Source organism: Prionailurus viverrinus, chromosome D2, assembly GCF_022837055.1.
Source record: "Prionailurus viverrinus isolate Anna chromosome D2, UM_Priviv_1.0, whole genome shotgun sequence".
Lineage (NCBI taxonomy): Eukaryota > Metazoa > Chordata > Mammalia > Carnivora > Felidae > Prionailurus > Prionailurus viverrinus.
The window spans coordinates 68,770,781-68,797,279 of NC_062571.1; the positions used below are offsets into that span (position 1 = coordinate 68,770,781).

Genomic DNA, 26,499 nt, shown 5'->3' on the forward strand with positions numbered 1-26,499 from the left:
GACCACTGCCGCCCCCAGCAGGGCAGCGGGCGCTAACCAGATGGGCGGCAGCAAAGCCCAGCCGAGTGCCAGGCGCACATACCAGTGGCCCCGGTCTGGAAGCAGGATCCGGGCATTCAGAGCCGCCAGCCCCGTTCCTTTAGTTCCATCACGGGTCCTGCTTTTTCACAGCCCTTATACCTGCTCTTCTGCTGGCATGTCACAATCAGGCACCTGAAGAAACTGAGGCCCTGGCCAACGGTGGCGTTCAGCTGACTCTTCCCAGGTTCCACAGGTTCTTGGAGTCTGGTCTGCGCCCTCTCAGACCTGGGCTCTTTGCACTCTGCTGACCGTGGCTTCAAGAGGAGAACCATGGGGTACCTGGGCGGCTCAGTCAGTTGAGTGTCCGACTTCAGCTCAGGTCATGATCCCACGGTTCGCGGGGTCCATCCCTCCATCAGGCTCTCTGCTGTCAGCCTAGAGCCTGCTTTGGATCCTCTGTCTCCCTCTCCCTCTGCCCTTCCCCTGCTCACGCTCTCTCCCTCTCTCAAAAATAAACACTTTTTAAAAAGTAAAAAAATAAACTCAACAATGGGGCTAGTAATTTACAAAAAGAAAGAGAGAGAGAGGGAGGAGAACCGTGGCCCTCAGAACACCGTGGTGAAGGCTGGAGCTTCTGCCCTCTCTTTCAGGTGAATCCTCTGGGCTGGGACACTGCCACTTAACTTCCCTGGCTATTGGGCCACTCTTTTCTTTCCTTTAAATCAAAAGGCCTCCCAGAATCCTGTGACCTCTGTTTAGCAAATCCCAAATAAAATGCTGTTGGTTAATGGCTCAGAGGTAAAGACTGGAGAAGTGGGAAAATGTTTATGATTTTACGTAACTGTTAAGTGGAAAAGGGAGGAGACAGAACTGCATTTAGGGCACAGTTAAAACGGCCCCCCCCCCGCACCCCCCACCAAAAGAAAATATTTTGATTGAAGGGCTGAGTGATTTTTCCTCACTTCTGTGTGTTTTTAAAATTTTCTTTAATGAATATAATTCTAAAACAAACAAAACTGAGAGCATTCTTTCAGAGTCCTGGCCACAGCAGCTACAGAGAGGGGTACAGCACGGAGAAATGAAAGCCAAGCAGTGAAATGCGAGAAACCTCCTTCCTCCTCCTCTCCCTGCAAGCAGGCTGATGGTCGGAGGACTTGGGTCTGCAGAGGCAGCCGCAGAGCGTAGAGTTGCTGAGCGTTCCGGCACGCTTGGGGGAGTTCATCCCTTCCTTCAACCGCCTGTGAACGGAGTCGGCACTGTTTTCCTCGTGCCTGCTCTGCAGATGGGGAAACTAGGCCCGGAGAATCTGGCCGGCCAGCCAGAGTCCAGCAGCGAGGGACGGAGCTCGCTGCTCCCGTTTCCACTGACGGCTGGCAAGGCCCACAGGGGTCTCACGTCGCCTTCCTAACCCCTGCCTGTCCATCATCCCCTGTCCTTCTGCAGGGGTGGAGTTCGTGGTGCCCAGGACTGGGTTTTACTGCAAGCTGTGTGGGCTGTTCTACACCAGCGAGGAGATGGCGAAGATAAGCCACTGTCGCAGTGCTGTTCACTACAGGAACTTACAGGTAACCAGCGCCTTCCTTGCCGAGCAACCGGGGACTCCCTGGTCTCTGTGTCTGGGAGTTTCCATTTCCTTCCACCACATGGAGAACTGCTCTTTCCTCAGGCTTGACTCCGCCAGGCTGCCGCACGTGGTGGCTGCCTCCCCTGAGCTCTCGGGGCATCTGTCTCTCCTGGAGTACTCGCAAGACATTCTGTTCGGGCCTGGATTTGGGGGTATCTGCCTCTCTCTCTCTGGCCTGAGTAATTCAAGCTAGCCATCACCTGGCCCATGGGTGAGGCTGAGTCCTGTTCACAAGACTTGGATGTTCCAGAGGCAGAGATTTCTCTAGGTTTCTGTTCCCCCATGCAGTATCCCTGTTTGCTAGAATAAAAATCACTATTTTGTCCTATTTAAATCTATCCTGCAGCTCTTAATTGCAGGCATACTAGGTACAGACGCTGCTCTAGGCACTGGAGATAAAACAGCGACGACGACAACAAATCAGACAAAAATCCCTGCCCTCCTGGAGCTTCCATTCTAGTGTAGGAGATAAGCGCTAACTAAAATAAGAGTTAAAGTATAGTAACAGGGGACATATTAGAAATACTCTACATACCAGATTTCATCCAACGTAAGGTGCTGTCGGTTGTAAGACACGCTCCCATTTCTCGGAGACCAACAAGAAAAAAAATGTTGCAATGGTGAGACTCCATCAATTGTAAAATACATCTCAATTTCAGAGATGTGAATATGTGGGGAAAAAACCCTTATCTTAAAATCAGAGAATTACAGGAATATGTTCTATAACTAATACCCCTAATATGTAGCGTGTTGGAACAGCTGGGGTTTAGTAACTTAATAGAAAGCATGGTATATCAGATGCCCGGGAGAAATAGTTCATGGCACCTCATGTTTTTACTACAAGGAGTCAGACTGGTGTTTTGACACAGGAGGCCTCAACTAGGACAGACCCTCATGGTGGCAGCATGCCCTAATTCCTGAGCAGGCATTACTGTCACAATTAAATTGTTGAAGGAGCTGATCTAGCATTTCTTAGCCAGAGATGTGAAATAGAATCACCTGGACAGTGTTTTGAAAGTATATATATACTAGGTTAAATACTTGGTAGAATTTGGGGGCAGGGGTCCAGGAATACATAATTTCAGAAAGTTCTCCATATGAGTCTAATGTGCATTCCTAGTTAAGAAATGCAGATATGGGTCAACTCTTTTGTTTTATGGCTAAGGGAAACTGAGACCCGGAGAAGCTATGTGATTTATCCAAAGCCATGCAGATGGTGAGTTACTAGGCTTGGGAACAGATTGCCTGATTCTTTTTTTTTTTTTTTTAATTTTTTTAACGTTTATTCATTTTTGGGAGACAGAGACAGAGCATGAGTGGGGAAGGAGCAGAGAGAGGGAGACACAGAATCTGAAGCAGGCTCCAGGCTCTGAGCTGTCAGCACAGAGCCCGATGGGGGGCTCACACTCACAAACTGTGAGATCATGACCTGAGCCGAAGTCGGACTTTCAACCGACTGAGCCACCCAGGCGCCCCCTTTTTTTTCTTTTTTAAGTTTATTTATTTATATTGAGAGAGAGCAGGTAAGAGGCAGAGAGAGAGGGAGGGAGAGAATCCCAAGCAGGCTCCATGTAATCAGCACAGGGCTCAATGTGGGGCTCGAACTCACAAACCTCAAGATCATGACCTGAGCCCAAGTCAAACATTTAACCGACTGAGCCACCGAGGTGCCCCCAGGTTGCCTGATTGTTAATCACTTTCCTTTTTTTTACTCTATTAAGCTGATCTTGCAAACCGAGGCCCATAATAGCATAGCCTGTGTCACCATCTGTCATTGGCCGTGCCCAAACTCATGTCATTTAAACCTCTTGATTTCCCTCTGAGAGCAGCTGCTCTGTGGACAAGGAAGCTATGGAGCCTGGGGCCCAAATCCTGCCCTCTCCTGGGGGAGCTCGGTGAAGGCCTGACCTGGCCAGACCAAGGATTCAGACTGGGCTCCACAGGGCCAGTTGAGGGCAGCCATCTACTCTGAAGACATCCTCCTCTTCCACTCCAACAAGATAAAAATCTATAGAATGGCAGGGCTGAATGGGGTCTTGGAAATCATCTGGTCCTGATTTTCCCAAACTATGGTCCCCATACCAGCTAGCATCTTTTAAAAATGCAGCTTCCTGGACCCACCCTACTCCTGCTTATTCATTCTTTCCAGGGCTGGCCCTGAGAATACTCATTTAAAAAATCTTTCCAGCAAGTTCTGATACCTCGACTTGAGAACTTTTGATCTCATGTGGCATTCTCAGCTGGATTATGTAGCTCTCAAGGAGGCCACACAGCTCAAGGTCATTCAGGAAGTTAGGATAAGTATAGGCTTGCCAGGGCCTCTGATTCTAAATCCTGGATTCTTTTCCAGGGCAGTGGACTATACTATGTTCCGGGCCTATGGGCCAACCCCCCAGGCCACCTTACCTCCCCACAGCAGGCCAGAGCCATTCCTGCAGTCCCCAGGCACGTCAGGACCAGACATGGGCTAAGCCTTTTAGGCCTGCCAACTGCAGATCAGGTTTCCCTGGTACACCTGTTGGGGAGCTGGGAGCCTCCACCACGGGCTTCCCAGATAAAGTTTCTGTCAATGGCCTTGACAGAATGTCTCTTGTCCACACAGCCTCGCCCACCCCACACTACCCCGAGTTACACGTGGGAAAAGTGAAGAATTGAGACCCGAGCAGCAGTGCTGCTCACACCTGAGTCAGGCAACTTGTAAATTTAGCAGCACCAGGAGGCCTTGAGGTGGGGGTGAAGGATTACTCTTTGAGGTAGGAGGCAGCCTCCATTCTCTCTGTGCATTCTCTCACAGCTACTGCTGTGCCCCCACCGCTGGTCACAGCCCTGAGATAACCCACCCCGAGTGGCCTGGAACAACGGGTGCGCTCAAGTGCTTGAGAGGAAAACTAGGGGCGCCTAGGTGGCTCGGTCAGTTGAGCGTCCAAGTCTTGATTTTGGCTTGGGTCATGATCCCAGGGTCATGGGATTGAGCCCCAAGTAGGGCTCCGTGCCGAATGTGGAGCCTACTTGGGATTCTCTCTCTCTCTCTCTCTCTCTCTCTCTCTCAAAAAAAGAGAGAGAGAGAGAGAGAGAGAGAGAGAGAGAGAAAGATAAGCTAGGTGCCTGCCTGGTTGCAGGTCCAGAGCTCACAAGCAGTGCATCACCCACTTGCCTTCCTGAGATGAGGTGGAGGGCAAACCAGGCCTCCATCAGCAGCCTGGCCCACAGGGACCCTTGGTCTGTCTGCCGCCCTCCCCATTGGGCTCACCCACCTCTCAGAGCCAACCAGTCTGTTCTAGAGAGAGCAGGTGGTCTTACGCACATCCCCTCATCTGACCCTCAGAATCACCCTGAGAGGAGGGAAGGCACTGTTTCTCCCACTGACCAGGTTAGCAGAGCCGAGAGCAGATGAGGGAATCAGATGCCTGATGCAACTCATGATAAAGGGCAAAATTACAGAGCGTTTATTCTGTGCCAGGCACTATGCTAAGTGCTTTACGGTACTTTCCTTGGACCCCGTAGCAACCTTACGTGGTAGATACTGTTACTACCCACACTTTACAGATGTCAGAGACCTTGGGTCACTTGTCTGCTGAGAGCTAGGATTTGAACCCAGGTCATCTGATGGCAGAGCCCACACACTTGACCACTGCGCTGGACCAAACCCTGCTGACTCCTCACCCAGTGCTCTTTGCACTGCCCCCTGCTGCCCTGGCAATCAGAGGACCCAGCTGGGGCCCTAGGCCTTTCTACTTGTGTCTCACTGCGTGGAATCTAGAATCCCAAGCATGGCCTGACGTTTGGCTGGGGGCCAGTGATAGTGGTGAGTGTTTGGGGGGCCGTGTGAGCAGCTCCGACTATAGAACAGGAATCCAGCAAAGGACCTCCAGGGCACTCAGCCTGCCCACCCGCCCACCAGGAGACAGGTTGTTAGGAGAGGCTGCAGTGTGTCCTTCACAATCCTTGGACAATCCAAGGACATTGCTTCTCTCCTCCCGGAGGCCCGTTAGTCTAGCGGGCTTCTTCTCCCTCCACCTGTCATACACACAGCCCCTGGGTGCTGAAGCTCTCCTGGAAAACAAGTAGTCTTTGTAATTCAATGAGGTGTGGGTTCTTTTATGTTTATTTATTTATTTTGAGAGAGAGAGAGAGCACGTGAGTGTGAGCAGGGGTGACACAGAAAGCAAGAGAGAGAAAGAAAAAAAATCCTAAGCAGGTCCTATGCTGTCAGTGCAGAGCCTGACATGGAGCTCGATCTCACGAACCGTGAGATCATGACCTGAGCTGAAATCAAGAGTCGGACGCTTAACCGACGGAGAGACCCAGGCGCCCCTAAATGAGTTTCTATAAGAAAAGCAGCAGTGCTTGCACTGGATAAGGGCTTTGGAATTGTTTGCTGTTGTTAGGATCTGTGTTTTAGATGTCTTCTGCAAGAATCATGCATTACTTGTAAACTAACACAAAGAGTTGGGGTGGGGGAGCTTAGCATGGGTCCGGTAGCCTCAGAAGGATCTGGGGAGGGAAGGGAGGGGGTCCCACCCACTGGGAGACAAGATAGGAGAAGAGGCTAAGATACCTCCCTTTTCTCTCATTTCCTTTCTGGCCAGGTCACCGCTAACCCTCTCCCTTCCCTTCCCTGTCTTCCGCTGCAGAAGTACTTGTCCCAGCTGGCCGAGGAGGGCCTCAAGGAGACCGAGGGGGCAGGCAGCCCAAGGCCCGAGGACAGCGGAATCGTGCCACACTTTGAGAGGAAGAAGCTCTAGGCCCCTGCAGCGGCTTCAGCCGGGAGAGGACGGCCTTCTGAGGCGGGGCCTTCCTGACATCCTGGACAGGAGCTAAAGCCTGGGAGGAAGGCAAACCAGGCCGCCTGAGCTTTTTCTCGGAGACTCATGAAACCGCCCCTCAAGTGTCTCCCTGGTGAGAGCCGTCACCTCGTGTGTCCAGCGGCCGAGCGCTACCCTCTCTCTCCCCGTTGATTCTTGTTTCCTTCAATTTGCTTCTCTTCTTTCCCCTCCTCCTCTCACCTTCTGTGCCAAGGGTCATTTATTTTTCATAAAACCCAACTTCTCAGGGATTTTCACAGTGTCCAAATTCTTGGTGGCCAGCCGGATCAACCAAGGAAGAGATCTCACAGAAACCCCTGGGTCAAGAACCACTTCAGGGAGCCTGGAGCATTTTCCCTGCCTGGCATTCTGAGCAGGGGAGCCGAGTCGGGCCCTGCAGTCCTGGAGAGGGGGGCACCCTAGACCATCCGTTGGCAGAAGCTGGGAGTTTCTCCAGCGGGACCACTTTTGCGAAAAGCCCCCATTTTTAATAACTCTTTCATCCTCTCAACTATTCTAGAAGCCCATCAGATTCATGCCTTAAAATAAAGTTAATGAATTTCACAGAGGAGGAAAACCACTCTTCATTTTGGAACCTCTGTTAAGTCCCCCCCACCGCCCACCGCCCCACAAAGTTAGTTCTGTCCTCAGGATTTCAGGAGGTACCAGGGTTGGTTCTGTTCCAGACAATGAATTTGGTGTAGATTCACTTCAATAAAAAATTAAAACAGTAGTGTCTTTTCCCTTCAGCTGAGACCGTAGTTGGTGTGGGCTTAGGTCAGATGCTGGCCTCCCAGCCATGGGTCATATTGCTTGAGAGACACGTAATAAGGAAATGGTATCTGTCTTTGATTCGCTCTTGGTGCCTACACTCTGGACCCCAGCAGCCTCTCAGTGGGATGGTTTCTAAAATGGTCTTTGTGGGTGGGGGGCGGTGGAGAAGCTAAGGAAAGAGCAAGGCTGCAGGACTGAAGAGCAGCATTTCGGGATTGTCAAGTATTTATAGGTGGGCAGGAGGTCAAGGGCATTTCAGAGGACCCCATGTGCAGACTTTGATGTGGAGTGTTATGAAGAACAGAACTTTTCTTCCTGCATGGTTTTCTGATTCTAGAGGTCAGTGCCTTCAGGCCCGAGACTAGAGGGTCTGATACTCCATCGGGAGCATTTGGGACAGAGGTGTTAGGCTTGGCCACAGCTGTAGGGAAGACCTCAAGAAGGTAAGAGGGGAGGCTTGTGCTGTTTCCACAAGCTAATAAGCTACTTCCCTGGCTCAGCCCCTAGAAGATGGTTCCTATGTTTCTATTCCTGACCACAGAGAGAGAGAGAGACCAGGAAGGGATTGTTTGTTTTCTATTATTTTTTGCAATTTTTATAATAGGTGAGATTTTTTTATGGTAGATACCTATACTGCACATTCTGTCCTCTGCACTAATGGTGAAAGAATAGAAAAATCATCTGAGTTTGACACTGACATTTTATCAGTAAGTCTGAGGCACAGAGAAGAAAAAAATGTAGAATATAAAATGTATAAAATGATCCTGCGTAAACTTTGGGGCACATGGTCACTGGTGAGAAGAGTTGCGGGGAACCTGTCAAAGAGAACAGTGAAGGAAAGTACCCGAGGCAGACCAGCCAGCCCCTGGGCATGAGCAGTGAGAGGCTGGAGGAAGCAGGAAGCCTGACCTTGGCATTAGGCCATCTGGGGGCCTCGGAAAGGTTGGTGTCTCCAAGAGAGTGGGCTCTGAAAATGGTGGCTCAGCTCTAGCTGCCTCCACAGGTTTTTACCTGGTGTTCTGGAGACCAGCCTCCTCCATTTCTGGGAAAATCTCTGGCCCTATTTGTCTTTCCTCCCACCTGGGGGATGTCTAGGGTCAGCTCCCTGGCCTCCTCGGGAACTTTGCTGGGAAAAGCCTACCACCTCCATCAGAGGCTGGAACTGAGCATTTTCAGAGAAGCTGGCAGTCTTTTCTCCCAGCAAAGTGGAAGCTGACCCCTCCGGCTCATCCCGAAGCACTGTTTCCATGGAAACCAGGATAGCTGTTCAAACAGCCTCATTCCCAAGTAGCGCAATGGCTCCCTTGCTGATAGACTGACCTTCTCCATATTGCAAATCTGGCAAGAGCCCCTGGGAGGGAGAGAGGAGAGGCTCTCTGCGTTCAATCAGAACCTTCAGTTTAAAAATCATCTAAGATTCTGTACTGGTGTATATATATATATATATATATACATATATATTTATTTCTATTTATTTTTATACAATTCCATTGGCATGGTCCTTTACCCACTCTATAATTTGCACTCCTTGTTCCTACATGTGTCATACACAAGGCAGTATTAAAGAAAACCAGGAAAATACTGATCTATTTTTTAAAGCTTTTCTTCAGTGTTTGTCAAACATTTCAAAGTGTCTCCCCAAAAAGCTTGTTTGAGAGCAGCTGCTACCTTGAGCAACAGATTCATTTGTACCCTGGGTTAAGATACCAAAAGGCCGATGTACTTTTCATTGTAAACACCCAAAATAAAGTATATCCAGATGTTATTCCCAAAGAATTTGGTAGATTTGATGTTGGTGTGAGAACAGCCATTACTATCCGGGTTTCCCTTTCTTGGACAAGTGTAAGGCTGTGATCTGTTAGAATGTACTTGAACTGGACCAGAGTTTGTTTTTTGAGCTTATGAGAAAAAGAAAAAGAAAAACACTAGTTAAGCTTGAACTTGTAAAGTATTGGAATTTGTTGAGTGTCTTATAAATTGTCATCGCTTTTCCTGATCTGTATAATTGACCGCCATGTTTGTTTTTACAAAAAGAAAAAAAAGATTTTTAATAAAGAGAATTTGAAAGCTTGTGGGTAGCTGTCGGTCATGCAGGGATCCTTTGACATGTGGCTGGGGGAAGCTCATTGAGCACAGAGATTGGTATCTGGTCCCTCTCCGAATCTAGAATGTCTCTAAAGCGTTGAGCAGAAAAGATACAACAGCTTCTACTTGGAGCTTGGGAATCAGAGATTCTTAGGGGTAGACCTCCAGAAGAGTTAAGCCTGGGAGAGTGGGGAGCTGCTGTCCCTTTTGAAGTATCAGGTAGAAAAGTCTCCTGGCCTCTTATAAGCCCCTCATTCCTACTGCCCAGTGCCCCGACTCTTCTAGTGGGCTGAACAACATTGTCCTGCACCAGGACAAGTCAGTTCGTTTCTGGCCATTCCTTCAGCTGATGGTTGATGCCCAGCCCGGGCACCTGTTAGCCCTGTGACTTCCTAAGTCCTGAGTTCTCAGGCATAAAGGGGGATTATAGTATAAATCACCTCTGGGTTGTTTCAGGTGTAAGGTAATTGCTGGTGAAAACACGTGGTTCGCTGCGTAGCCCTGAACCTTGTTTCCTTTTGGAATGTTAAGCTCTTCCTCAGCCATGTCTTTTAGCAAAACAAGGCCAGTCTCCCGGGCCCATTTGGCCAGTTCTTTGAATGGCCTGGAACCTTGTGTCGGGCCCTTCCCTCCTGTTGGCAGTGTTCCCAAGTCAGCGGGGAGGGGCTGGACAGTCTGGCCCTAGAGGGCAAAGTGAGTGGGGCCGCCTGTAATTAGCTAGAGCACATTGTAGATCTGAGGAAAGTTCCTGTCAAGCCTGTTGCTGCTCCCAAGCCCCACCCTCAGCCTATTGTGGCCATCCCGGAGCTGAGCTCAGGCCTCCACTTCCCAACCAGGAGGGGTGGAGAAGCATCCTTCCCTGCAACTGCTGGCTGTGCCCCAGCTGGCCAAAGCAGTGAATGGGCCTGGAGCTTGTCCTCTGCCCCAAGTTCGGGATCCAGGATGTCTGGTTATGTCCCTGGTGCCAGGCCCAGCATGTCGCTCCACAAGGCATAGCTCTTGGGGCGGGAGGGGGGACTTGCACACTGTATTCTGTAAGATGGCCCTCCCTGGAGCTGTGCAGTGGAGATGTCCTGCCAGGAACTCTGTGAATTGCAGTCTTCCTGCCCTTGCCTGAGTTTTCCCATTTTCTCTCTGATATTCTTAAAGGCCCTAGAACCTGGTTCTGAGCCAGTCTACCAAGCTGAAGCCCTGATATTCAGACCCACTCTCTGTGCTTACTTCTCTTCCAAGGATCAATGCCAGACTGCCCCTGGTTCAACTCTGCCATGGCCTAGACGTTGAGGTTGCTTCTCATAGTCCGTGACTAGGCCAGGCTACTTGGGATACTGATCTTCCCCTCCCCACCCCCCCACCTTGAAACTTCATTAGCAAGCAACTGTTGACTGTCCACAGAGGCAGTAGGACATCTGGACTCACCCCCAACAGCCCTTCATTCTCCTTTCCCACTACAAAGGAGCCTATCCCAACCGGATTTCCAAGCAGGTCAGAACAGGAGGGACACGGGGACTGTCAAGTCCTGGTCCTTCTTTTCGCAGGTAAGAAAACTCAGGCCCAGAGAGGAGAAGCGGGGACACAGCTTAGATCAAGGCGAGCATCCAGATGACCCGGGTGGTCCTGCTGAGGACACCCAGGGATCTAGGTTGTTTCAGTTAGATCCTTCACGAATTTTCCAGGCCCAGCCCTAGCTTGGACTTGGGCTCTCAGGGAGAACTCAAGACAAATCACTGTGTTTTATGCTTTGGGTGTATCCAAATCACCTGGGGAACTTGTTAGAAATACAGATTCCTGGCCCATCTATGGAGACTCTGTCTCCTTAGGTCATAGGAGCACGTGGATGCTTGCATTTAAGCAAGGCTATGGGTGGTTCAATGCAGGCGGAGTCCTCTGCTCACACTTTGAAAACACTTCCCTCGAAGTCAACCAGGGACTTCCCCAGCAGCGCCTGGAATAGAAGGGGCATTTATTTTGCTGGGGGAAGGGCAGGCGAGATGTGAATGGAGATCATTCAAGGTAGAAGAGACACCAGCGCGAAAGAGGCTTGAAGGAGGATTCTCATGGCCACGGCAGACGGAGATGGTGGCAGCTGGTGGTGGAAGGGGTGGTCACCAGACTGGGTTTGGGGCACGTGTCAGGATTTTTTCAGCTGGATTTATACCGCCTGTGCTCAGGCAAAAGTCTGTTTTCCAATGGTCTCTTTGTCCTTATTAATGGCTGAGGATACTGGTTAGTAAGAAGACTCCCTGAGGGGCACCTGGGTGGCTCAGTCGGGTGAGCGTCCGACTTCGGCTCATGATCTCACCGCTTGTGAGTTCGAGCCCCGCGTCGGGCTCCGTGCTGACAGCTGGGAGCCTGGAGCCTGCTTCGGATTCCGTGTCTCCCTCTCTCTCTCTGCCCCTCTCCTGCTCACACTCTGTCTCTCTCTGTCTCAAAAGTACATAAACATTGAAAAAAAAAGTATAAAGAAAAAAAGAAGACTCCCTGAGATCGGCTGATAGCTCTGCCCCTCTGGGCAGAGAGCTGTGCACAGTCAGCAGGCCTTTTGGGGGACTGGAGTCCCACAGGACAGGGGCATCCCCCAGGGCCATGTCACTACCAGCGAGGTACCGTGAGGCTCGCACACTCTTTCTCCCACCATGAGAGCCACCACTAACACCAACATTAGCCCCGGAGACTAGCGAGCAGGTCTACCTGCCACACTCAGTTGTGCTCTCTTGGCCCGGTCATTGTCATTCTCCCATTTCACGGATGGGGCAAATGAAGCTCAGGGACCCAAAGTGGTTTGTCCTGGGGGTCAGAGAGCCAGTAAACGACGAGTTGGGGCTCAAACCCAGGTCCGTGTGACTCTCAAACCATGCTTTTAATGACTCTTCTTCACTGACTGTCTCAGGGCTGGAGTCTTCTGTTCCCACATCTCCCTAAAGCCTCTAGAGCAGGCCCACCAGGAACAGCGGGCACGGGATGATGGGAGAGCCCGATTTAGCTGTCCTCAGGTCTTATGACTGACACCTGGGTTGCTAAATTCCTGAAACTGATCTCAACACCTGCCCTCCTTAGAAAGTAACTAAAGGCAGGCCCCACTGGCCCCCCTGCAGAAAACAGACCGGAAGGCCCCACGCACGGAAGGAGCAGTTTCTTCCTGTCCCCAGGCAGCGGAGCTTGCCAGGGGAGCTGGATCTAGGGGTGAGAGGGGGAGCAGGGCCCAGGGGTGGGGGGCTGCTCCAGTTCCTCCTGCTTCAGGGAGGGGAGGAGAGCACCGTGGTCTCTGTTTTCGGGTAATTTGGGGGTACAAGGGTGTGATCAAAAGGGGATTTCCCATGGCCCCAGCATGCCGGCCTGCCTTTGCCCTTTCAACCTCTCTTTCCTGAGTGAAACTTCATTGTTTATTTACCCACCACCTCTTGCCAACAAGGAGCTGAGATGATATACAACCCAGGCCACGTGTGACCGGATTGAACCAACAGAAAAAAACATTTTTTTTAATATTTGTTTTTGAGAGAGAGAGAGAGACAGAGCATGAGCAGGGGAGGCGCAGAGAGAGAGAGACACAGAACCCGAAGCGGGCTCCAAGCTCTGCGCTGTCCGCACAAAATCCGATGCGGGGCTTGAACTCAGGAACTGTGAGATCATGACCTGAGCCGAAGTCTGACTGAGCCACCCAGGCGCCCCTACCAACAGAAAAATTTTAGGTGAGGGCTGAGAAAAGTTGAAGGCAGCAAGTACGTGAGTTGTAAGGGCTGATGGAGCCATGGTGAACACGCATGAGATTTGACTGGGAGCCTCCTGGGAGCCAAGGCAAAAGGAGGAAACAGTGTCCAGTACTTGGCTTTCCCTGTTAGAAGGAGTGTTCCAGTTGATTTGGGGAAATTGTTCTACTCGACTCTGTATTCTAGAATTCTCTTACGGGACTGTATATGATGTGGGCAGAGACACTAAGAGCCTTGGAGAAGATCCTTAGGTAGCTGGCAGCCATACACAGGAGAACAGACCAGTGGATGATTTCTAGTCTGTGTGAACGGGTTCCTCATGTCAGGGTAACACTTCCCAGCGTCAAAAGACCTGATCTTTGGGGCGCCTGGGTGGCGCAGTCGGTTAAGCGTCCGACTTCAGCCAGGTCACAGGTCACGATCTCGCGGTCCGTGAGTTCGAGCCCCGCATCAGGCTCTGGGCTGATGGCTGAGAGCCTGGAGCCTGTTTCCGATTCTGTGTCTCCCTCTCTCTCTGCCCCTCCCCCGTTCATGCTCTGTCTCTCTCTGTCCCCAAAATAAATAAACGTTGAAAAAAATTAAAAAACAAAAAAGACCTGATCTTTGCACATGCCTGCCTAGCCCACCTGAGCCACTTGTGCTGGCTCAAATTTTGTGGTTTTTTTTTTTTTTTTCCCAAACCGTTTTTCAAATTTCTCCTGGTACTTAGCTGATCTTCCAGGAGCCAAGTCCGTAGGACAAGGAGGAGGCTGCTGCTGTCATCCCTGTCACCTGCCACCCCAGCGTTCTGGGTGGGGATCCTGCTGGTCTGGGTTCTGGAAACACCTCACAGACATTTACTCTTTGGGGTTCGCTGGGTCTGACACCACCAGGAGGAAGCCCAGCCTGACTGGGAAGCGCCGACTCCTTCAGGCTGATCCTTGGGCCGCCTCAGACCTGTCTGATGAGGACTGACCCTGGGAGGAGGGGTTCAGAGGGCACTTCCGGTTTGCAAGACAAGAAGGGAGAGAACTTTCCAGTTCAGAAGCAGGTCCCTGGGCTGAGAATCGGGACCCTTGGGTCCCTGTGTCAGAGCCGCAGTGAATTCACTCAGGCTTGGGCATATGTCTACCTCCTGCCACCTCCATCTGCCCCTCTGCCCATTTGACCTGTGTCTTGTGCTTGCCTGAGGTTGTTGGAGCCAAAGCAAGACACGGAGGGCTGGGGGAAACGGCTCCCCGTCGGTCACAAGGGGCGGTGGTCTGTCTGTCCCAGTACTTCCCACAGCGCCAGTGCGACAAGCCCCGGGCCTGTCTGGAGATAGGGTGCTGTTCCCGTGCGCCCCCCTCATGCCCCCCGCCTGGCTGGGGCTGCATCTGTGGGTGCTTCCTCACTCGCCGGTCTCTGCATTCTGCCCCTTGGGTGCCTCCGCCGGGCACCTCACCTCGGGCACCTCACCTCGTAATGCCTGCATCATCTCCGCCCACTTCCCGCCCCCACAGCCACCGTTCTGGTTCGGCCCTGCTCCATGCTCCATGCCTCATCCTCCCCAAACAGGCCCTTCTCAGCTCCTTGTTTTTACACGTGGTCTTCCCCCTGGCTGGAACACCCTTCCCCTGCTTGGAAACTATGACTTTCTTTAACATGCTAGGTGAGTGTTACCTTCTTTACGAAGCCTTCCTTGACTCTCTTTGACCTCCTTACAGGTGTTACGGCTCCCCTGCTGTGTCCCAGGACATGGTCCCTCTTTCACAGGTTGTCCTTGGGATCAGTTTATGGGTGGGGTCTACATTAGCCGGTGAGTCTCCAAGGGCAGGGAGTGTGTCCCACCCCCACTGCGCCTGCCACAGAATAGGTATCGGTGACTGTTAGTTGAAGGACTAAGCAGCCCCCTTGTCCATCCTCGTCTCTGAGCCCCTGGTCTCTGTTCAGTTACCAGCTGGCTGTTGGAGCAAGATGCGTCCTTGGAGTGGTACCAGGGGACACCTGCCCCCTGCCCTTGGCTTTGTCCATCCTGCCCTCCAGGGTTCCCACCCACCCGGGACTGGGAGGTAGCTCTGGCTGTTGGAGACACAAGCCTGGCTTAGATTGCCTGAAGTTTGGCCTTTCAACAGTTGGATTCTTCTATAGCCACAGAGCTGGGCTTCCTACGCCAGCTTCATCCCTCCGTGTCCCCAGGGGTGTCCCCTCTCCAAATCTATCTGTCCTCACTGCGTCCCCACCTAGCCAGGCCCATCCAGTTCTCAGGGACCTTCCGCAGGCAGGGCCGGGAACAAAGCATGGTTTATGACAGTTGTGTCAACACTGGGGGGATGGCATGGGTTCACCCTGCTCCTTGGAAACCACGCCTGCCTGCCTAGTGCCCGCACCTAATCAGTGCCTCCTGAAGACGCAGGGGCTGCAGGGAACCTCCCCACCCCCTTCTCTCCTAGCATCTAGAAAACCCTACAGGCTTAGCCCAGTGAGTGGGGATTTCACAGCCATGGAAGAGAGAGACCTTGGTCTAGATTGGTCAGGCTAGCCAGATGATTAATAATTAAACCTGATCTGTTCCCAGCCACACACACACACACACACACACACGCACACACACCCTGCAGCCAGGAGTCACCCGAGAACAGGGGCTGAGAAGGAAGCCGGGAAGCTCAGTATGGGCGGCTCCCAACGCCCTGAGGGTGAACATAGCCTTTTAAGAGTCTCAAGCCTCCTCCTTCCCACCTGCCAGAGGTCCTACGAGTCCACTGCCCAACTAAAGCCTTCCTGACTTTTCCCACAGGCTCTGAGCAGGCCTTGGGCAATTCCTAGGGTGCAGCCAGCTTTGATGGCTCTGCCCTGGGGTGGGATTTGCAGATCAGATTGGACTTGGGCTCCACCTGTGTTGACGCTAGATTTCCTCAGCTCCATTGTGAGTTCCTCCTGAGTGGCCTCTCCCCTTTCTTATTTATGTTCCCACTGCCCAGTGCTCTGCAAAGGGCCAGGCACACCCAGCAGGCCCAGCACCAGCTTTTCATCTGACCTGGGCATGGGGGCAGCGTTCAGCTCAGAGAGGGGGGATCTAGTCAGCCAGATGCATTCCACCCTCACATCAGGGACCCCCTAAGTTCTCTGAATGTCCTTCCCCAGCCACGAGAACCCTGAGACTCCGGGTAGCTGCTGGACAACTTGGAAGCGGAGAACCCCAACACCAGAACTCAGCCAGGCAGCCAGATTCTCCACTCTGCAGATTCATCGTTTTGGCTTCTCCCTTACTTGTCCCAAGGCCCTAGGGAAGCATGATCTCCTCCCTAAAGGCCACCTTCCCAAGCCACATCTCCCCAGAGCTAAGAGGCAGCCTCATCCAGTGGCAGCCTTTCTTTTAGCATATTGACCAGCCTGCTGTGGTTAGTTCTGTTTGGGTAGGTGAGGAGGAGAGGGGTCTCCAGTCTCGGTGGTGTCCTAGCCTCAGGCCAGCCAGCCTGGCCCCCCTCCCTGGGCCTCTCCCATCCCAGGAAAGCAGGTCATCACCCTGGCCCTGCCTTCTCCCCTCCTGGTGATATGGGAGAGAGGACAGAAAGGCCTTGGCTAATTGTTTAAGCACAGGTACATATGTGTGCACGTGTTTGCACCTGCGTGCATGGGTGCATGCATGTGTACATGCATGTGAAGCTTCTGGAAAGCAATGGTCACAGATGGAGGTTCAAAATCTGAGCCTTCCCAGGACGCTCTATCATATTTACACTCCAATCCTGCCCCTTGCCGCTTGGTACACCCATCTCTGTCTAGACCCACACTGTGATCTGCCTGTTCTCTCACTCCTGGCCCAAGAGTTATTCCTCTGGGACTATTCAGAGCCTCTCTCCTTCCTTGCTGAAGAAAACTCTACCTGCCAGACATTTGCCCCTTCTTTTCTTATTAGAGCAGGGCTGGGGGAGAATCAGAGGAGTGTGGCTAGTGTGTGTGTTCTTTATAGATGGCCGAGATTGATTCCCAGAGAGAAGAAGGAAGGAGGGAGAGGGAAAGGGAATGCATTCTCTGTGGGGAAGACGTCAGGGAGGCTCTGTCTTACCCTGGTGGAGAGTAGAGATTCCAAGATGGAGAGACACAGAGGCTTCTAGCTGGCTGTACAGTATTAGAAAGTTAGAAACCAAAAGAAATGGAAGCAGGGATTTAAGGACACGTTACTACAGATTACATATTTGATCTCATTGTCCTTTGAGTGACCCAAATAACATATTTCGTTTAATCTAAGACAGGATCCATTGTAAATTTCATCTTTATTTCTTGTTCAAAAAGAAGGAAAAAACACCTGCCAATTAAGTTCTAACAAAGTATTCTTAGCTAATTATCTGTTAGATGCAGCCTGACTTCAGGAATGTCAAAACGTGAAAAATTGCAAGTGTTTAAATATATGAATATGGTACTTTTACTTTAGAGTCTTCAAAATTCCACAACCTGCTGGGATTTATTCTGACTGCAGTCGCGTATGTGCTTGTCCCCAGCTCCACCCCCACCCGTTCCAGGGAAGGACATTGACTCTCATCCTGGTAAGTAAGCTTCACTACATGCTCCTGGCACATCGTAGGGACACATTTACTCAATTAAATTTTATGGGGCAACCACGTATTCTCAGGGGCGCTGCAGTCAGAGCCTCTCCAAATGTCTTCGTAAATATTTTCATTTAAATGGCAATCTGAAAGATGGCTAGACAGGGGTGCACACACACAGGCACGCACCGCAGTCTGGAAATCTGGATTGCCAGATGACCTGATTTCAGTCCTCCTGTGTGTGTGTGTGTGTGTGTGTGTGTGTGTGTGTTTATGAGGGCCTTGGTGTCAGTGTACCAATTATTCCCATTATCTCAGGCTCTTGGGGAAAGCCTAGATGGGGACTCCACACACAATACGTGTTTGTGCATGCTGCAAGGAGAAGGGGGAGGTTTTGCAGTGGTTTTAAGAAAGAAACACTCTCAAGGCACCCGGGTGGCTCAGTCAGTTAAGGGTCCAACTCTTGATTTCAGCTCACGTCACGATCTCACGGTTCATGAGTTCAAGTCCTGCATCAGGCTTCATGCTGACAGTGTGGAGCCTGCTTGGGATTTTCTCTCTCTCTGTCTCTCAAAATAAATAAACAACAACAAAAAAATGCTCTCAAGTAATTGAGAGCATGGGGACAGATCAGATTGCCTACTGAGAAGAAGGGAGGTTTTATGACAGCATCCCCGAAGACTGCCATCATTTAAGGATGCGCAAAGGAGTCTAAGAAAAAGCAGGCAGAGGGGCACCTGGGTAGCTCAGTTGGTTGAGCGTCGGACTTCGGCTCAGGTCATGATCTCACAGTCTGTGAGTTCGAGCCCCACATCCAGCTCTGTGCTGACAGCTCAGAGCCTGGAGTCTGCTTCAGATTCTGTGTCTCCCTCTCTCTCTGACCTTCCCCCATTCATGCTCTCTCTCTGTCTCAAAAATAAATAAACATTGAAAAAAAATTTAAAAATAAAAAGCAGCCCGAGAATCTCCCAGGAGGAAACCTGGGAGGATATGCCATTGAGCAGACCCACGAAAGAGGGAAGAGGTGGCCATCGAAGGTGAATAGTTGAGCTGATTATCTATAATCCTGTTAGATAGATGATTGATAGATAGATAGATAGATAGATAGATTCAGTCATTCTGAGAATAAACATGTAGAAGATGCAGGGTATTCAGTGGTAAATGTGGAGAAGGCTGGACAGGTAGAATTGCCTTTGAACCAATGCCATTTTAAAACTGCAATGACTTGTGTCCCATAATCTTCGTCGATTTGTGGATAGTGTAGACAGTTGTCCTCCATCCCCAGCTTCTGACACGTGGATCCCCTCTGCCTTGCTCCACCCCTTACCCCCGGGGGCCCACTAGGTTCCATTTCCTGAGTCAAGCCTGACCAAGATAGGAAACATAAACAGTCACACTCCACTGTTGTTGAAGGGGGCCACAGTAGAATACTGCCCCTGTAAACACACACACACACACACACACACACACACACACAGAGTTTGACCCAACCCAAGCTTAGCTTACATGGTCCTGCCTGTTGGGCTGAATTAATGTGCTTCCAAACTGTCTGCAGGTTCTGGTGTCCTCAGGGGCTGGGCTCTTGCATGGGTGCCTTCTCCTCAGCTGTGATCCATTTTCCTGCCTGACCCTGGCCTCAGGCTCCCTCAGGAATAGGACTGTCCCGTAGCCCAGACATTTATTGTCAAACTTCTTTTACCCTATTGAACTGTACAAGGTTGTTTTGCCTGTATAGTATCCCTTCCCTCCTCTGCAGGTGAGGGAACCGCTCCTTGTGAGACCCCATTGGCTGTGATCTGGGTGGGCTGATCTGTCCCATCCTTCTCAGGGTAAAGGGATTTTTTTTTTCCAATTTAATACATTATTTACTTTGAGGGTAAAGGGATTTTTGGGGGTATAATCTCCCTGCATGATCTATGAATTGGAATCCAACAGCTCCTTTTCCTGCCATCTTTCCTGCAAACCTTTACATATGGGAGTTAATATCTTCTCTGTGACTTTTGCCAGAACTGTCCAAAACAACACAACCACAAATAGGAAAACAAAATGAAACCCAAACCCACCATACTCCGATTCTGGGATTGCTATCTGTAAGTCTGTGGTTCTGTAGATCCCTGAGGGTCCAGAGATCATTTCAATGGATTCATAAGGTCAAAACTGTTTTTATAATAATATTGAGCTTTCATGTGCCTTTTTCTCCAAGTTGACATTTTCACCAAGAGTGCAAACACAGTGTTAGACAAAATTACTGGTATGTTGGCCTGAATCAATGTAGTGGCACCAAAGTGAACTTGTAGCCATTGTATCCTTCATTGCCACACATGTGCAGGGAAAACAAAGCCAGTTTCACTTAAGAAATCTCTTGATGAAGCAGTAAAAATGATTAACTTTATTAAGCCTTAACCCTTGCGTACACACGTTTCTAATATTGTGATGTGATGAAATGGAAAGTACCCATAAAGCTTGGGGGAGCCGTGAAGATACACCACTCAGACCTCCCGCTAGGGGAGCATCTGCTGTTCTCTGAATCCACTGCCATGTCCTTGCCACGGCCACGCTTCTCTCCGTCTGCTCCCAGCCAATGATCATGCATCAACACAAGTTCATTCTTGACATGGGATTCCAACACCGGGTGACTTTGGCTTGAAGACCCTTCATTGGCCCGACTGAATCTTTGTTGAACTCTACACTGCAATCTGAGATGTTTCTTCTCTCCTTTCCCTGGGTTAGACCAGTATGGTGGCCAAAGAGTCTCCTTGCTTCTCTAGCTCTTGCTCTTTTTCCTTCACAGGTGATCTCCCCATCATGCCCATCCAAGCTCTCCTTGGGATCTGTTCCTGAGAAGTCCTACATGTACATAAAGCTCTTCTACTGCATAACAAAATACTACGATTGTCTCATGAAAACCACCCATGTGATTGTGCCGTGAGTTGAGCCAGTGACTTTTTTCATAGAATACCATTTTGACTGAAAAGAATGACTGACTGGCAGACTGTGGTTATTCAGACTTGGTATGGGGCAGACATTTCCTCAGAAATGAACGAAGTGAGCTTGCCATTTCAAGGAAAACAAATGGCAGTTTTGTTGTCAACAATAACATTTGAGCTCTGAAGCACAAATTGGAATTTTGAAAAGTCCTGTGTCCTTCACCATGAGCTCAACGGTTTCCCAATGCTCACAGGCTTTTCTGGTGAGATAGGGGGTGATACTAAATGATGGGATATTGTGTAATAAGATGGGTCAACATTGGAAGATTTGCAAAACTCCGTGAACCAATACTTTTCAAATAACCCATCCGTGATGTTTTAAAAATCATTCACGGGTAGAAGTCTTATTAAAGTGAAGGACAGATCAATGGATTTTATTTTATTTTACTTTTTTTTTTAGATTTTTTATTTTTAAGTAATCTCTTCACCCTACACGGGGCTTGAACTCACAACCCCAGGATCAAGGGTCGTGTGATCCACCGACCCAGCCAGCCAGGCACCCAGATCAATGGATTTTAACGTAACAGAATATGAAAAGTTTATTGATATGGCTTCAGATTCCCCATTGCTATGACTACCTTTAGTAACTACTGTTCCCTTCAGGGTCCTTCTAGACAGACTAAGAATCAAATTGACATGAAACAAATTAACAGAAGAAAATCAAATGTAGTAGTATACGTACAAGGAATCCATACAAACATGGGAATTCCAAAGACAGGCAAATGAGGTATATATGTCATTCTGAACAAAAAAGAAGGAGGTAGGGGTCTGGATATCCAAAGGGAAAGAATACAATCCTTAGGAAGAATGAAAAAGAGTAAATGTTTGGTAAACAAATGTTTGCTGGGCCACTCAGAAACAATGGAAAAAACAGAGGACTTTGACCAAACAGGGCTTGCCAGGTTCCTCTCTGGCCTATACCTAGTTCTGATCATAAAGCAGTGATCTATGGTGATAGCTCTCTTCTTGGAAAGGGTCTTCTTTCTAAATTCTTTTTAGGCCATTGTTGGAGGTAAAGAACTTTTCCTGAATCTCCTGGGTTTTGATTGCTTTTTAAATCAAAATAATCTTTATGCTAAAGTGGCCCATCCTGGGGCAGCCTGCCCTTGGCCCCCAGTATTACCATTGAATTTTGGTGTGGTATCCAAAAAGCATTACCACAATTATCTGAAAAAGTTATTAAAATATTCTTCCCTTCTCTACCCACATATCTTTGTGAGGCCAGATTTTATTCACATACTTCAACCAAAACAACATATTGCAACAAAATGAATTCAGAAGTATATAGGAAAATCCAGCTATCTTCTCTTAATCCTAAAATTAAAGAGATTTGCAAAAATGTAAAAACAATGATACTCTTCTTAGTAAATACTGTTTGTTCTGGAAAATATTATTTCCTCATAAGAATATGTTCTTTAAATTCACATGTAATACATTTCTTATTGTCTTTTTTAAATGAATTATGCATGTTTTAAATTTTTTCTGTTTTATTTTCTACTGTAGTTAAATATTTATAGCTAGAGTGCACATAATCAGGGACACTTAGACGGTTAAGTATCTGATTTTGGCTCAGGTCAAAACCCTGTTTTTCTCTCTCAAAAATAAATAAATGTTAAAAAAATTTTTGTTTAATGTTTATTTACTTTATGAGGGAAGAGAGAGAGAGTGAATGTGAGCAGGGAAGGGGCAGAGAGAGACACAGAGACAGAATCTGAAGCAGGCTCCAGGTTCTGAGCTGTCAGCACAGAGCCCGACCCAGGGCTCAAGTTCACGGGCCATGAAATCACGACCTGAGCCAAAGTCGGACACTCAACCGACTGAGCCACCCAAGCTTCCCCAAAATAAATAAATATTAAAAAAAATTATTTTAGAGTGCACATAATCAAAAGTTCTTTGGGGTCCTACATTATTTGAAAGAGCTACTAGAGAATGACTGTTTATAAGGTTAGACAGACAGCTGTCCTTTTGTCATCATGTGGCAAGAAGCTGCCTGAAAAGGAAGGCAAGCAGAACTGAGAAACAGAGTCAGAGTCCAGATATATAAATATTTGGACCAAATTCCTGGGTGGCATGCCTGCAACACTGAAGAAGACATTCCAATTATGAAAGGCAATGACTTGTTTGCTTTGCGTTAGCTGGAATGAGTTGGAGTTATGTCACATGCAACCAAGGATACTGACCAATAGCCCCATTTGTCCGATGGGCTGGCCCAAGGCTCCCTGTCCTTGACTCCTGCCTACACTGGACGCCCCTGGACTCTGTACTTTTTGTTGTTTTTAATTGATAAATGTTTAATTTTTAAAAACCTGTCAACTAGTCTCCTGTAATTCAACTAATCTCATATGTAGGTATATACATTTTATTGTAATGTGGGATTCTTATAATGTGGATTGGGACCTCTAAAGCCCCAGAGACCCTTAAAATGTCCCTCCTCCCCATTGCTTTCTTGATCTGTCACCACTAACTTTATAATGGGCCTATATACAATATCATCTGTAATGGGACCCTCCACCCTATATACCTTGCCACCTGCCATCATCCCAGTACAAACATTCACGTGCACATGAATCACCTTAGGGATCTTACAAAATGCAATAGGCCTGAGATTGTTCATTTTTAACAGGTTCCCAGGTGCTCCCCTCTGCTTCTGGTCCATGCCTAGAGTGCTGTGTGTCAGTAAACTCATTATTCTCAGGTTTGATGCTTTCAGTTTGTACTCTTCCTTGAGTCCCAAAGGCCCAGAACATGCAGTGAGTTGTGCTTTTATTAATCCAGGAGCTTTAATTGGGCAAGCTTTGAAACTGACAAGTGGCATGAGCCACTTGGCCAATGACAACCCGGTTAACAGCCTACCATCCCTATTTTTAAAGTCAAAGTAATTGTATGCACCCAACATAAAAAGTCAAATAGTGCTAAAAGGTTTATTTTAAAAAATGGCACTTCCGGGATGCCTGGGTGGCTCAGTCAGTTAAGCGTCTAACTTTGGCTCATGTCATGATCTCACAGTTTGTGTGTTCGAGCCCCGCATCGGGCTCTGCACTGATCGCTCAGACCTTGGACCCTGCTTCGGGTCCTGAGTCTTCCTCTCTCTGTCCCTTCCCCTGTCTCACTCTGTCTCTCTCTCAAAAATAAATAAACATCAAAAAAATAAATAAATAAATAAAAAATAAAAAACGGCACTTTCTTGTGCCTCCCCACCTCCCACCGGCTCCCAACCACTCTCCGTTGTTTCAGCTGTTCCTTCAGATATTTAACTCCATGTTTCTAAATAATATGCATACACACATTCATTCTTGATAAGTGAATTTTAAACACTATCTATTGACTTCCTCGGATGATTCGATAATTTTGGCTTGCTTACACTCTTCTGAACCTCCCTTCCTCCCATTCCAAATGGATATTTGTGTTTTTATTGTAGTTAAGTAGATATGAATCACTCGTGAGCCAAGTAGCAAACTGTGATCACATTCCCTTTCTTATATATATATTTTGTTAATCATTACCTCTTTCCGTTGTTGTTAGTTTCCTTCAAACTCATGGATAGGTCTTCTCATTCTATAACTAAGATTTTCCACAGGGTCAGATAATCTCTTGATTCCTTGGGTTTTTTTGTTTTTTGCTTTTTGTGATTTGCTTTTTTGCCTGGAGCTTCCCCCCAAGATTCTTTATCCACTTCTGTCCCTTCATCCAGTTCAATTGGAACCACTTGCCCTCTGGACTTCCCTTACCTGTTGTCCCTGCCATCATCCTAGATGCCCTTTGGATCTCTCCTATCTTGTATCTCCTGTTTTCTGGAGCTCATACCTTTCTCTTTGTTTATTTGCTTTTGTTTTCAGTAGAACATACATTCAAATAGCTCCTAGAAAGCCTGAGAGGTAATAATTCTGGAATTTTGTGATTCTTGAAATACTTCTATTCTAACATTGGTTGGGAGTCTGGCCTAGTAGAAATTTCTGGGTTGAAAATCATTTTCTTTTTTCTTTTTTTTTTTTTTAATTTTTTTAAAAATTTTTTTTTCTTTTTTTTTTTTTCTTTTTTTTTTTTTTTCAACATTTATTTATTTTTGGGACAGAGAGAGACAGAGCATGAACGGGGGAGGGGCAGAGAGAGAGGGAGACACAGAATCGGAAACAGGCTCCAGGCTGAGCCATCAGCCTAGAGCCTGATGCGGGGCTCGAACTCACGGACCGCGAGATCGTGACCTGGCTGAAGTCGGACGCTTAACCGACTGCGCCACCCAGGTGCCCCTAATTTTTTTTTTCAACATTTATTTATTTTTGGGACAGAGAGAGACAGAGCATGAACGGGGTAGGGGCAGAGAGAGAGGGAGACACAGAATCGGAAACAGGCTCCAGGCTGAGCCATCAACCCAGAGCCTGACGCGGGGCTCGAACTCACGGACCGCGAGATCGTGACCTGGCTGAAGTCGGACGCTTAACCGACTGCGCCACCCAGGCGCCCCTTTTTATTTTTTTTTTAACATGTATTCATTTTTGAGAGTGAGAGAGACAGAGCACGAGTAGGGGAGGGGCAGAGAGAGAGGGAGACACAGAATCAGAAGCAGGCTCCAGGCTCCGAGCTGTCAGCTCAGAGCCCAACGCGGGGCTCGAACTCATGGACTGCAAGATCATGACCTGAGCCGAAGTCGGACACTCAACCAACTGAGCCAGCCAGGCACCCCGAAAATCATTTTCATATGGAATATCGAAAGCATGACTGCATTGTCTTCTCACTTCCAATGCTGCTTTTGCAAACTCCATGCTATTCTTATAACAGATCCTTTGTGTGTGATCTGATTTTTTTTTTTTTTTTTTTTTTTTTTTTACCCTCCCTGGAAGCTTTTAGTGTCTTCTTTCTATCCTCAGAGTTTTACATGTAATTGTGCTGTACCTTGGTGTGGGCCTTTAAAAAACTTTTTTTTTTTTTTTAGATTTATTCTACTGGTTTCTTTCTGCCTGGAGACCTATGAATGTTGTACTTTGACCTCTCCACCACCTACCCTAAGGCTATCTCTGCAACTGGGTCAGTTTTCCCAGCTGCTGAGCGCTAGCCTCTCTGGCCTGTTCTGAGGGAGGGAGCTGAGCAGCAGGGAGTTGAATGACAGCCCTGTGAACCCTGTGCTGTCCATGTTGTGCCCTGTAGTTACAGAGATCAGGTCCATCAGTCAGAAAACTCCAGGGCACCTTGGATAGTCTGTGTGAGTGGTCCTGCTAAAGCCGTTCAACACACAACCTACACACCTCTACCCAGTGGTCCTGAGAGCCATGCTCCCCAAACTGTGTTCCATGGGATTCTGGTGCCACAGGATGCTCCTCACAAAAAGGACGTCGTAGTTAAACCAGCCTGTGAAGGCTGCCTTCTCTACATGTCTCTCTTGGAGATTCTCAGTGGAAATCTGCATGCTAACGGTTCTAAAGTCTTAGAATAAAGTAACATGATTGACTTCATTTAATCTCTTCTTTCCCCAACTACTTTACCATTTGAATCATGTTAATTCAATAAATAGTTAGTAATATGTTACAGAATACTGAACTTTAGCAAATGTCATTGAATAGTACTATAAACTCCATGAGAGCAGAAACTGTCAGTTTTATTTTCTGCAGTGGGCCCAGGGCCTAATACAGTGCCCAGGACATAACAGGCCCCTGAAAATGATCTGTTGAATAAACTAACGAGTCAGTGAATGATCGATGCTTTCACAAGTCCCTGATCTCCTTCGTTCTCTCTATATTTACAAAAAGTGAGGTCCCCTTAGTGCATTACTTATGCCATTTTGCCAGCATTGAATTCTGTGCTGTGGTCAGTTGTCTTTTCCAAATGATAGGTTTTTCAGGATGCAGTGAGATTTTAGATATTGAAATTTGTTCCCTCTGTGCACAGGGCTGGACTAGCACAACTGTTTCCCATTAACGCAGGCGCTCTGAGGCCTCCCTCCGCTCCGTGGTTTGGGCTGGAGAAGAAACACAGGCAAGCCCTTCCCAGTGGTTTTCATGT

General features: G+C 48.5%; 1 protein-coding gene across 1 annotated transcript in view; it reads left to right on the plus strand.

The window, feature by feature from the left end:
- The window catches only part of RBM20 (RNA binding motif protein 20), a 195,877-nt gene extending 186,600 nt beyond the window's left edge, over positions 1–9,277 (plus strand). Inside the window, exons 13-14 of the mRNA XM_047826515.1 lie at positions 1,465–1,586; positions 6,280–9,277. Of these exons, the coding sequence (XP_047682471.1) occupies positions 1,465–1,586; positions 6,280–6,390 (233 nt within the window). The 3' untranslated portion in view covers positions 6,391–9,277. The remainder of the gene's footprint in view (positions 1–1,464; positions 1,587–6,279) is intronic.
- Positions 9,278–26,499: the final 17,222 nt, after the last annotated feature.